The sequence below is a fragment of the Microcaecilia unicolor genome, chromosome 3 (genome assembly GCF_901765095.1).
Source record: "Microcaecilia unicolor chromosome 3, aMicUni1.1, whole genome shotgun sequence".
NCBI classification, from domain to species: Eukaryota; Metazoa; Chordata; class Amphibia; order Gymnophiona; family Siphonopidae; genus Microcaecilia; species Microcaecilia unicolor.
In genome coordinates this window covers 446452986-446466691 of record NC_044033.1, presented here as the reverse complement: position 1 = coordinate 446466691, position 13706 = coordinate 446452986, and the positions used below count along the sequence as shown (strand labels likewise).

Genomic DNA, 13706 nt, shown 5'->3' with positions numbered 1-13706 from the left:
CAGAAAAGCTAACTAGCTACTAGGGTTATGCGAGTGTATCTGCCTTTCACTCTTTCACTCGTTTACATACCTTCACAGCAGTCTTGCCACATCCTAAGGTCCAGTTTGGGGATTTCTGCACAGCTCACATAACTGTGCGGGAATTCAGCCACTTTGAAGACATCAGGCTGCATCCTAGTTATATTGTCACTGTTGTCGCACAAAATTCTGGCAAGGGACGTCTGCTTAATCTGGGTTAGCTGAGCTGGATTAAATACACCGGGATTCTCATACCAAAACCTGTTGCCTCACCAGGGAGGGGAAAAAAAACAACTATCAACAGTTATTTTGGAAAATGGCAATCTAAGGGCTCTGTTTACTAAGGTGCGCTAGCATTTTTAGTGCACGCTAAAAATTAGCACACGCTAATGCTAGAGACACCCATAGGAATATATGGGTGTCTCTAGCATTAGTGTGTGCTAAAAACGCTAGCGTGCCTACAGTGTGGCTTAGTAAACAGGGCCCTAAATCAAGCTCTGAACATACACCCCTTGTTTTAGTCTAGTTCTTAGGATGCTGCTTATTACTGTGGGTAATAGGAGGCTGGCTTGTGCAACTCAAAGCTGTGCATGAGTATGCGTTCCCTATATTAAGGCTAACTTTCCTTTTCCACATTGCTATATAGTCAGATGTAATCAATTAAGATTTCTGTTTATCACTCTGGAATTTTCTCCAATTTGGTTTCCTGGCTCAGTGAGATATATGGGAGATGCAGAGGGGGTGGAACGTGCTAGGAGAATTCTGGTTAATAACAGAATCAGAGGTGGCCACTGTGGTTTCTTCTTTGCCTTGTTCCTCTGTGATTATTATTCATCTTGCAGCAGATGTTGCACCAATTATGCAGAGGACTGTGAACATGTTCCTTAATGTGATGGTGGTCTTTGCTGTTTTGAAATTAGCTACTGTTAAACCTTTTGTTAAAGAAGTCAACATTGGATCTGATGGCTAAAAAGTAGTTTTGGATCAACTTAGTGATTTTCTGATGGAGCAACAGTGGTTGGATCCCATCTAATATGGATTTAGGAGGACACAATGTACAGACTCTATTAGTTTCCATAGTAGATGAGATGAAGTATGAGATGGATGAAAACAAGTTGGCTTTGATTTTTTAGAGAAGATGGAGGTTACGGTGGTGGGAAGACAGGAGGATTTGCTGCTGCCTATAACAATCTCTATTGCTACTTCCTCTGTTTCGGCGAAGACAAATGTTAAGAGTTAGGGAGTGATGTTGGATGCGAAACTAAATATGCAAGATCAGGTGGATCATGTTATTTAGTCATTTTTTGAGCTCCATATATTGAGAAGGCTTAAACAAATGTTTACTACTTATGATTTCAAGATTGTTGTGCAGAGGCTAGTGCTAATAAAAATAGACTGTTGTAAAGCATTGTATTTGGGTATCTCAGCTGCAAGAGAACAGGCTTTGCAAATTGTTCAGAATTTGGCAGTCAGGATGGTTGCTGGTATCTTCAAGTTTGCTCATGTGATACCAATGCTAAAATAGCTGCACTAGCTGCCTATAGCCAGTAGGATAAAATTTAAAATTTTGACACGTATCCACCAGATACTGTATGGTACGGTTCCTTGGTATTTTTCCCAGGTGGTAAAGTTACATCAGCCAATGTGCATTTTGAGGACAGAAAATGCAAAGAAGGTGGCCATTTCAGTTTTATGGAATGTACGTTGAGACTAGAGCAGCCACATTTTCAGTAGTGTTTATGAGCAAATTTGACACAGTTTAAAAAGTATTTAAAGACACATTTATTTCTTCTTGCTTTTCCTTCTGATTGAGCAGGGTGGGCAGTACTGATTGATTACGCTGACAGTAAATTTTGTTGTATATGTATGTGTGTTTTATATGCTATTCTGTGACGGGTTTTTTAGGACTGTTTTTATTTTACTCCGCCTAGATGTAGGCAGAATATAAACTTAAAACAAATAAATAAAGTAATTAATAATAATAGGGGGCTTCTTTATTAGAGTGCATTACGTTTTTGCATTTAGCGTGTCTTAACAGTAGAAATCAGTGTGTGTTAAGTGCAAAGGCTGCATGCTATTGGCATGGCTGCACTTAGAAAGCATTAAGTGGATCTCTGTTAACCTCACAAAAGAAGGTTAGTACGATAAGTACTGTGTGCTCATCAAATAATGCAGTTCCTGCCCTCTAACAATTTATGCACTTACCCCAAATTCTATAAATAGTGCCCAAAGTTAAGGGGCCCTTTTACCAAAGGGCTGCTGTGTGGCAACCTGGAACGACCGCCGGCCCAATGCAGGAGGTAGCTTCACCCCCAGTTCGCTCCATTTCCGGCGCTACAGAAAATCAGACTTGATTTTCTAGCATGGGGGTTACCCAGCAGTAGTGCCACGCGCTGCCTTGTTACTAATGGGTTAGTGCAGGATCCCTTACTGCCATCTAAGTGGGTGGAGTAAGTGCTCCCCACCCTCGTGGTAAGAGCAATCTTACCGCATGGCCATTTTTTTTTGAGCCTTTTTACCTGCTGTGGTAAATAGGGCCTCAGCATGCGGCAAAAACAACCCCTGCCGCTAGCGCAGGGCCCTTTTTACCGCAACATAGTAAAAGGGACCCTCAAGTATGCAATTGGGTGCACAGTTAGCATAGGATCAGTTACTCACAACTTAATTGACTGATTCCGATTGGAGGGGGCTGCCATGGACGTCACCCATCAGTGAGAATTGGCATTAAACACATACTAATTAGCAATAAATTGTAGTTATGTACGTAATTGCTTTATGCCATGGTTATGGCTAGTGCACCCCCCTGGCAGTGGTTTCGGATTTAGCATGTGCCCATAATGTCTGGACAAATTATTTATTTCCTACTGCACGCGGTATTTCTGGCATTAATCGGAAGTTGGCTAGCGCCGACCGGTCACCGCGCGTGTAGCATGTGAGCTCTTACCGCTAGATCAATGGGCGGTGGTAAGGCCTCAGGCTGAAAATGGACGTACTCTGGTTTCAATTTTAACACATGTCCATTTTCCGGCCCCTAAAAAAATGGCACTTTTTCCTAGACGTGGTAAAAGATGGCTCAGCGTGCGCCCAAAAGACGAGCTTGCACTACCGCAGGTCACTTTTTGCCGTGGTCTAGTAAAAGGACTCCTTAATGCGTTAGCTGGTTAATGCTTCCACGCCCGTTCTTCACTGATGACATAACCCTTGGAAAAATATTTTAACAAAATAAGTAACATACAGGTTAGTATGCACGAACAGGCAAAATACCGCAGTAGCCTGTTTTTCATACGCTAAGTGCACGTTTAGGGGCTAACGTCTTTTAGTAAAAGGGCCGCAAAATGGCAGGACATTTAAAGTGCTAAAGTAATATATAAAATCAATCAACAGTTACATTTACTATAGCAAAACGTTTTATATCGTTAGGTATAACAAACTTGAGGGCCCTGAAAACGTTTTTACATTGTACTAGATGGACTGCCATAACAAATACACTTTATAATAAATTTAACTCTAACAACGTTATGTAAAAAAAAAAAAATCCCTTCATCTCTATTTATAAGATCAATTGTGTTTAAGAGAGCAAATCATTTTAAATACAAAACAAAGTTATAATTAACCTGCTGAACAATTCCCAGTAATGGCAAAAACAACAAAGTAATGTCCTTGCTTTCTTGTAGCTACAAATAGATGCTATTTCCTTTTAAAACTACACCAAATAATTTTTTAATGAAAATAAGCAATATATCTAAATTAAGCATGCATCCTTAATGCATGCTTCTCTATATTCACAGTATTTTCAAATGAACAAGACTAAGGGCCCTGTTTATTAAGCTGTGCTAGCATTTTTAGTGTGTGCTAAATGCTAGTCGCCCATGTGTTCCCATGGACAACTTAGGGCCTTGTTTACTAAGCTGCACTAGCTTTTTAAGTGCGCGCTAAATGCTAGAGTCGCCAATATGTTCCCATGGGTGACTTACGGCCTTGTTTACTAAGGCGCGCTAGCGTTTTTAGAGCATGCTAACGCTAGATACACCCATATATTCCTACAGGTGTCTCCAGCATTAGCGCATGCTAATTTTTAGTGTGTGCTAAAAACAGTAGCACACCTACAGCACAGCTTAGTAAACAGGGGCCTTAACGTTTAGTGTGTCCTAATTATTAGCACACGCTAAAAACTCTAAGGGGCCTTTAGTGCTGCTTAATAAAAAGGGCCATAAGATTTACATGAAAAAAAAAATCGAACATATTCTGCTCCCTTTCTCCATTCAAACTCTTGTTCACAAGAATTTGAATGGGAAAGGTGAAACTCAGTGTCCTGATTATAAACATCAAAATAATACTTTAGAGGGAGAGATACCCACTCAACAAATTGTTCAAAATACAAAATATACAGGGTTCTCTTCTAAATTGTAAGCAAACATGGAGAATGTTACAGGAGGAAAAGCCTCGAGAAGTTCCTAGATGTACTTTACAATCTTACAGGAGCGGGACTTCTTGATCAACGGCAAAAATCTCCTTTATTTACAAAAACAGCCCGCTGAGTAAATGCAACCCAAAATCAAATCATAGAACTTAGTTTTGGCTGCTGGGTCTCTTCTCTTCCTTCAGACAATTTATTCAAACCAACCATTACTGCAGCTTAGTAAAAGGACCCCTTAAGTTGCAGAGAGGCATATTTTCAAAGCACCTATGGAACTCTGTAAGTCTTGGTACTTTGAAAATATGACTCACCGAGTTTAACAGGGACTAGTTTATTTTGTTTTCCTTTCTTTTTGTCTGTCAGTATTTATATCTGTATATAAGGAGTTTTGTTTCTTTAAATTTCTAAAATTATTAAAAATATATATATTAAAACCAAAATGCGTAGTCTTGATTACTTCATCGTTGAGTGTTTGCACATGGATAGATCACAGCAAATCTATACAATTGTACAGCGCTGCGTAACCCTAGTAGCGCTTTAGAAATGTTAAGTAGTAGTAGTAGTAGTTGCACCTGAGACTCTCTCTCTTTCTTTCTGGCTTTTGTTGAACATGCCCCAAAGCTCATAAGTCATAAAAGTACAAGTGACACATGAAGATGAGAGAAGGAAATAATTCTTAGATGAAAGTTCATTAGTATCCAAAATGCTTGAAATTACCTGTCACCATTTCTTAAATGTTTAAACTGTGTGGAGAGAAGGCACATCAAAGTTGGCCCCAGTCTGCTACCGGGTACTAAATCCTCTACGATAAGAGCAGGAAATAAATCTAGGTTGAGGGGTGAACCGTATAATCTGCAACAAAAATACCCATACAAATGTGAGCTAATCAGTTAACATAATCACAAAGCATACTTTACTTTGTATATCATCATGAACCAATACAATTTTCCTTCTCTTATTATTTTTACCCAACTCAGTTACAAAACAAGAAAACACGTTCATGTTTTTCATCTTAATAAAGCTGAAGATTTAAAACTAGCATATTTGTCCCTTGCCAGAGTACTAAAAAAAAAAAAATCAATATAACATTTACTGATAGACTTAAATAATACCTAATGAATAACCATAAAGCTAAAATGCAAATGAATTTTAATATACTGGCATGTAAAATTAGAGTGACATGCTTATGTTCCTGGTTTGTTTGGCTTGTGAATGGTCTTCTGGCATTTCTTCAGTTTCTTTTCACGCAATTGCTTTAATAACTTTTTTTTCTAAAAACTCTTTAGAACTTTTCAAATCAACTGTAACCAAGTTAACTTGTAGGTAAATGCACTAATTTGATTTGGTGCACACTAAGGGCTCTGTTTACTAAGGTGCATTACAATTTTTAGAGCATGCTAATGCTAGAGACACCCATAGGAATATATGGGTGTCTCTAGCATTAGTGCGCACTAAAAACAATAGCGCACCTTAGTAAACAGGGTCCTTAAATTCTTAAGGTGTAACGTGTGCTAATGAATGCTCATTCACATACCTCCTAATTCTATAAAAGTCAATAAAAATTGCACACGTAAATTTGGGCAGGCACCCAATTTCCATGCATAATTTAATTGAATAACAAACCAATTTGCGCAAATAATTGGCTTAACAAGAAACTATTGGCTTTAGATTTAATTGGCATTTACACATGTAAACTTAGGCACAGGATTTGTGCCTAAAATTTACGTGCTGTCTGATAAAGGTAATGCAGAAATGGGCATAACAGGGGTGTTCCTAAAATTAACACCCATTGTTATAGAATGATGGGGATGTGTACCTAATGTAGGTGTGGTTCCCAGGTGTAAGCGCTATTCTTTAAACCAAACCTAACTTTAAGCTCGGCTTATAGAATAGCGCTTTTTTCAGCACCAATTGTTTTTGGTGCCACATATAGAATCTAGCCCATTATGTTCTTTGCCTTTTACAAAGCCAAAACTGGTTAACAGCTGGCTGCTGACTCCTATCCTTCCTCTTACTTATTTGTACCAACAGGACTACCCATGGCTGGTCCTGAGTCTTGCCAAAAGAGCCTGTTACTGTCTTATCTCCCAACGTTTTGTACTGGATGGCGTCGACAATGCTCTCTTGCCAAGTTGTGCTTTTTAGGGCCTCTTCTTCTAACCTCTCTATCCTAGAAACTGATAAGAAATTGTTTAATATATTGTTAGCTGTTGCTTTACACTTAATTGTTTCAAACTGGAAAAATAATGTACATCTAAATTATAATGAATGGTGGAGTTACGTGTGTGTGATTAGAAAATATGAAACTATTCTAGCCCATACACACCGGAGAGTTCAATCTGTCTTGAAGACTTGGGCTCGTTTAGATTCATTTTGTCAGGCTCCTCATAGCACTAACTGACCACTGTCTAATTGCTGATTTTCTAAGGGTATTGTCATGGAATGCTGATGATGTTCTGTCTTTTCATTTTTGTTTCTTTATTTGCCATGGATTGTTGTTATTGTTTGATTTTTCCTGTTTTGTGCTTGAAAACCTTAATAAAAATATGAAACAAGGTATAGATTTCACTACCGATGGGTCCATTCTGTACTACCAGAGAGCGTGGAAATTTTATCTAGTCCAATGCTTTTCAAACTGATCCTGGAGTATCCCCCTCTTGACACATTGGCTTTCACAATCTCAGACCTGTTTACCATTTCAAATCTCTTATAAATACTCATTGCGAGTCTCAAAAACCAAATCAGCTAGGGGATAACGCAAGACTGCTTGAGAAGCATTGCTCTGGGCAGTTAATTTGATTTGCATTTCTTGGACTCAGTTTATTACCAAGTGTCATTTTTAAAAAATGTTTTCCAGACACCTGATACACCATGACAATACTGTTTCTGGTTGGGGTGCTCTGCCTCCTGGATACCAAGAAATAGAAGTCATGTGACAACGGTACATCTGAGGTTCACTGAAGTTTGTTGTTGAGGATATCTAGTCTGTATTTCAAAATAAAGGTAAATTATGACCCACTATGACAACCTATCTGCAAGTGGTGTGTCAGCTTCTATTTGGCAGGATGGTATGATACCAATATGTTATTTCTTGTCTATGTATTATTTGGTTCTCCTGGATTCTATATAGGTTGCTCAAATTTGGGCAGGCAGGGCAGATGCACGCACAGATTAATTAGTAAATGAGACATTAACAATTATTAAAATTAATTGGCACTAATTTGGACTTACATGTGCACCTGTTCAGGCGCTACTCAATAAAGCTGCGCACACAAAGTGTCTCACGTACAATCCAAAAGGGGGTGTAGCCATGGGAGGGACATGGGTGGGTCAGGGACATTCTACAATTTTAGGTACATTATAGAATATTGGGATTGTGAGCCAGGATTTACACCAGGCTTCAGCAGGTGTTAACCCCCGGATTCTATATAGCGCACCTAGCGTTAAACACCGATATCTAAGCATATTCCATAACATGTGTAACTTAATTGGCTTAACAAGCTAATCAGTGTTGATAACAGCACCTGGTTAGAATGTGCTTGGACGAAGAGGGACACAGTGCTCCTGTGTTGAAAAAGCAGGAACGTTTTGCTTATATTGTGCACATTCAGCTGGTTTCTTCATTCTAAATAAAAACTGAACGGTGAGTTTCTTTAGCTCTTTGCCGTCCAACCTTAATTTTGCCACTCTTTAACATAAGGATTCAAATATGTCTCTTTGCATCACAACCTCTCATGCACATGCAGGCGCTTTGCGCCGAAACACGGCCTGTGTCGGGTCAATGGTACAAGATTGATGTACAAGACACATTCTGTGCAATTAAAGGATTTGTCCTGCTTGTGAAGGAGGTTCCCAGTACTTTTTTGCTTTTTAAACAGCACCTAACAAGCAATAATGAGCACTAATTGGCAATAATTAGAATTTACGCACACTCACTAAATCTATTCTGTAATGAACTGTGCCTAAATTCTAATGTGCACAGTTCAAAAGGGGCACGAATATGGGCGTGGAAATGAGCGTTTCATGGGTGTTCAAAAATTTACATGTGTAGTTACAGAATATGGTCTAGTGTGTGTAAATCTACGTCATGGTTTCATTGGTGTAAATGGAGGCGCATAGTTTTAGGCACTGGGATATCAACTCAGCGTATTGTATATACTGTGCCTAAATCTATGTGCCGCTTACAGAAAACGCTTAGGTGGAAATGTTTTCCATGTGGATTTTCTAGGCGCTATATATAGAATCTGGTCCTAAGTCCTTGCACTGAACTTTGAGTGTGGGAATACATGCTAAACACTATTCTATAAAAGGTGCGCAGTCCAGAGAGCTTTTTATAGAATAGCGCTTGGCATGGATTTTTCCTGGCACCTAATTCTGAGTCTGAATCTGGCCCTAAATATTTATTTTCTTCTACTACCCTCCAATATACCACTATATGTAAGTGGTGAGGATTGGTATTTTAAAAGAGTCAAGATTTTATAGTTGGCATCAGGGATATGTATCCTTGCAGTGTGATACAACAGAGCAGCAAGGATAGACCTATTAATCTTTTCCTGCTACCCTCTACCATGTTGAAACTCACTAAGCAAAAAAACCAAGGAAACCAAAACGCAAAAACCTAAAGTATATATATATATATATATACACACACACACACAAGTAAACATATGTAAATATGCATGCAGTGAGCTTGTATCCAACATTTAAAATAGATGTCAGTGTCTTTTTAATCTCCAGTTTTAATAAGCATTCAACAATAACTAATTTAGAATTCTTGAAGGTTCCCATGACCCTTGATTTGGACATGGTCTTATGGTGCATGAAATAAAAAAGGAACTCTGATTCCCAAGATATTTCTCTGTCTTTTTTTTTTGTTTGTTACATTTTAAGTCTGTTGTCTTCTATGCATCCTAATTTTCTACCATTGTCTCAAGTTCATATATTACTCCTCTAAATCTAACTTCATTGCAACTTCTTTCCTTAACTACCTGGGACATGCCAACAAACTTTCCAAAGAGATAGTGTCTTCCAGTCTGAGCATGTTGCCAAATGGATGCAGATAGGCATGCATTCTTTGGCGTTTAGTCTGAAGATGGACATGCTCTCTACTAAAAGTGGAGTTGTATGAACTGCCTTCTTTCCTGTTTTACACTTGTATTCTGTATTCCCTATGAGACATTTTAGTATCCTTTCTTTCTCTTTCACTCTTACCAAGATACATTGCTGCTGTACTACAGTAACAGTAGCAAGAAGAGAAAGCACCACCTCCCCTCCCCAACCCCAGGCAGAGGATCTGTAAACCACCCTCTCCAAAAGTAATATTGCAGCAATTTTCACTGCTGCCTGAAGAATTGTAGGTAAGACCCATTTTGTAGATCTGCAAGGACAAGCTTAAACACTATTCTATAGATGGGCGTGTTTTCATGCGGAGCTGCCGTTTCTGCCCCGTTCTGGTGCCTTGCATGTTAGAATGCATTTTTCACACCAAACATTCAGCACGCAAGTAGTGCCTAACATTCGGTGACATATATAGAATTTCTCCCATAATGTGTTCACTTATTTTTCCTGGGGTAATTTTCAAAGTGAAAGTACGCACATACATTTGCTTTGAAAATATGTCTACATCCACATAATGAAAAGTATGCATACTTGTTATTAATGCAGGCTGCAGTAAAATTAACCCCATACTTTGGATTGCAATCTGATAGCCCACTGGCCAATGTCACATAACTTCCACAGGTGCTTACCATAACTCACTGGTAAACCCATCACCTGGGGCTCATCTCCCACAAAAATTTCATAAGCAAACTATTAACACCAAATAAAAGAACTAACATGAGCCAGAGACAATTGCCAATATATTTACAGAGGTGCTCTAGAGAATATCTGAACTGGATATTTTAAGAATTAGAGCTAAGTAAATTATTAGAGGGCAGAACAACACACACTAGACCAACCAATCTGCTCAGTTATTCCTATCCAACTGCCAAGGATGTGTCCCCGGTTGCTAGCCACAGAACAACTGCTTGTATGATAATACTTCTTATTGAAGACACTAGTCACAGTTTTTCTCCTTTGTATTCTATCCTCTTGGGTAGATGGGCCTGTAAGATCCCCTGTGTGGTACCCCCCCCCCAACTCTCCCTTTCTATAACCATAAATCTAGTAATAATCTAAGTAGACATCAACGTTTGGTCTTCTATGTCCCTGCAACCTTTCTGGATGGACCCAGTCAATACAAGGAGCATATGAGCCAGGGCAGAACTTAGTCATGGTGGTCAAAAGTTGTTCAGCAGATTCATTTTGGCAGGTTCAGCAATCTCAGGCACCAACAGTGATTACTCCCAGCCTGGCTGCTCTCCCAGGTGATTCCTGGAGCTCCTGTCACTTTTCCCATAAAAAGGAGTAAGTGGATACGAGTGGTAGGAAAGCTCAACAGGGAAAGACAGAGACGGAAGAACTACAAGCACTGAGACTGAACTGCTCACAATTTGCTGGATGAAATTCTCAAGATGTTGGAGGGAGGATAGGAGCAAAAACAGAAAAAAGCAAAATAACAACAACAAAAAGCCACACACACACTACTTTGCAGGCCAGATCTCACCTAGGAACACGAAAAGCACAGAGGGCCAGAAAAACGTGTTTCTATGGCCACATTTAGCCTGCAAGCCATGAGAACTTTCTCTTCATTAGAGCCTGATAAATGCTCAAGGTTCAATGAAAATAATGCATGCAGAATATTTCCTTAAACACACCTGCATATCAGTTTTTCATTTTTTTCTCTGACAATACTATAAGACAAACTTGATTTTTGATTGAAGCAAAAAACTATAATCACCTTTTAAGTTTCTCTCGGATTTCAGGATTCCTAATTTCATTTTTCAGATCTTCAAAAGAATGAGCCATGGAGAGATTACAGTAAACTCTGAAATCATGATAAGGAGGGATACCATGATCTCGACCTCGCTGGATATTGATTGCCGCTAGATCTAAAGCAACAGTATGTGACATAGAGAAGAGCTTTTCTGTTAGTTCTGTATTCAGTAACTGTGAGGGAATACGCATTTTTGCAGGAACACCAATCAAACCCCTTAGCAGTGGATCAATGCCTCCTTCATTCACAATTCGAAATGGAGAAAAAAATGCTTTATGAAGTGGTACATGACCTTGTGGGAGAGGTTCAAAGTTTTCATCTAATCTGTATATTATAGGGTTGATAAGCGTGTGCCCAAACCTAAAAGCTGCAGTAGCAAACTCATTAAATATGCCAGCATTAATATTGGGATCATAACCACTGTATTCTCCAAGCATTTTCATGCCCACCTCACCCAAGATCTTTGGCAGCCAATGGCTATATGTTATATGTTGCATTTCTGCACCAACTATTTTGCGTGTCTCGTGGTATATTGTGTCACCATCCCAGTGCGGATTGAGCTTCAGTAGCTCTGTGGCAATTCTGTTGTGTTCTCTAAACCACAATGTATGCATGCTAGTAAGACCTAATTGCTCATTAGCACGATGGTCTCCAGCTAAGAAGCACGGAATAGGGCTTTCATTTTCATCTCTCTGGCACTCTGTTGGGGGTCCAGTAGCAAACGGAAGAAGAGGCTTTCCAGATCTCTGCACAATGCCCTGCCTGAGAAGGCCTCTTTGACTTGCCGAGTCTCTTATTTCCTGTGACTCATGATCTGAACTTCCATATACATTGGACGCATCAATGTAAGACGTTAATTGATTGATCTGTTCTCGTGGGTAAACAGAATTCATCAGAAGCGAAGTCATGCCACTTCCACAAACAGGGCTGGAGCGTACAAAAAACATACAGCGTGCATTATTTCTGATTCTAGGGTCATTTGGTGGTATTGCAATGGGGAAACATGGTGGATCATTGGTGCAAACTGAACTGCAGTGTTGACCATCAGAAAATCTTGCTTCACTTAGTGCAACAACAGTTGAGTCAAGGTCATGGTCAAGAAATTGACCCCATTGCATTAATATGTGAGTAAATTGTTCATCGGGGGTTACTGTTTCAGTTCCTATTAGAGAAGTAGAAACCAAACGAGGTAGAGGGAGTGGATATCCATTATAGTGCCGTTCAGCTCTCATACCCCTGGGCAAATTAAATCCATTTTCATATACAGATTTCAGTAAACGTTCAAAAGCTGTCAGGGAGGCTCCCCACATCGGATGCTGCAGATTATTGCAGGTTCCATCATGTGTTCTATATTTTTGATGAAAGCATATGTCAGAGCAGTTATTTACTCGTCTATGAGCTGTGCAGCCTGAGAGATTACCAATCAAGTTAAGGTATTGTGGAGACACAAGATCATTATAGTGATAACCTGAAACAGAAGAAGCATAAATATATAAAATTACTATCCTTTTAAGGCAGGAACAACAAATGTCTACATTCTTTGCTGAGCTTTAAGAAAATTATAATCCTGGTGGGTACAGATGCAAAATCTAATTCTTGTAGGAATAGCCGATGCACAAAAATTATGTTTTTCTAATTCTAAGTTGGTCAGAATACTAAAAGGAATTTTAAACCAGCCAAGAACCTTTGAAGTTAAAATGATGAAATATTTTGACATTCACCAGGCAGGACTTAAAAGTCTGAGCTTCTTGTCACATTATAAATCATAAAATTATACTGCTTTGTCACTCTCTGATCACCCATCCATCCCTCCCCGTTTCTCAACCTTGCCCCCACCCCTACCTTTCCTATTGAGACTGTCATTGGAATGCTTTTGTGTTTCACTTACATATTATATTTGCCATATTTTCCTCATTTCTGACCCAAAGAAGGTATTGCTTTCAAAAGTTAGTCAAAAACTGTATTGTCAGCCTAATTAAAAAGGTATCATTATCTTCTTTTATTTCTATTTATTACTTTTAAAAGTGGACTAATGGCTACACCAATTTATCCAAACAAAACATACAACTCTTGAAAAGTAAAGGGCTATCAAAGATGGATTCACAAATAAGCTCTACGTCAGGAACTTCAAAACTGTATTATATGCCCCCCCCCAAAAAAAAAGGTTTTCGAGAAATGCAGCAGAAGAAGGGATTGATGCCTGTTACTCTCTAGATCTTTCTGGACTCATCTTCAGATTGTATCTCAACCAAGGCTGCCCTTCTGGTGTCCTTCAATGAGAGTAATAAGGTTAATGTATTAAAAATATTCTTTCATAATAACGAAGTTACTTTTGTGGCCCGAAATTCTTGTTTCCAGATGTCTGAAAGGCTACACACTGTTTGAAAGAAAGCTTGT

At 39.0% G+C, this 13706-nt stretch overlaps 1 protein-coding gene across 2 annotated transcripts in view; it reads right to left on the bottom strand.

Annotated features, from left to right (window-relative positions):
* The window catches only part of PXDN (peroxidasin), a 276386-nt gene that overhangs the window by 48290 nt on the left and 214390 nt on the right, over positions 1-13706 (bottom strand). For both annotated transcript variants that reach the window (XM_030198925.1, XM_030198924.1), the window contains 3 exons: positions 11274-12777; positions 5153-5287; positions 71-279 (listed from right to left, as the gene is read on the bottom strand). In XM_030198925.1, coding sequence (XP_030054785.1) covers positions 71-279; positions 5153-5287; positions 11274-12777 — 1848 coding nt within the window. The remainder of the gene's footprint in view (positions 1-70; positions 280-5152; positions 5288-11273; positions 12778-13706) is intronic.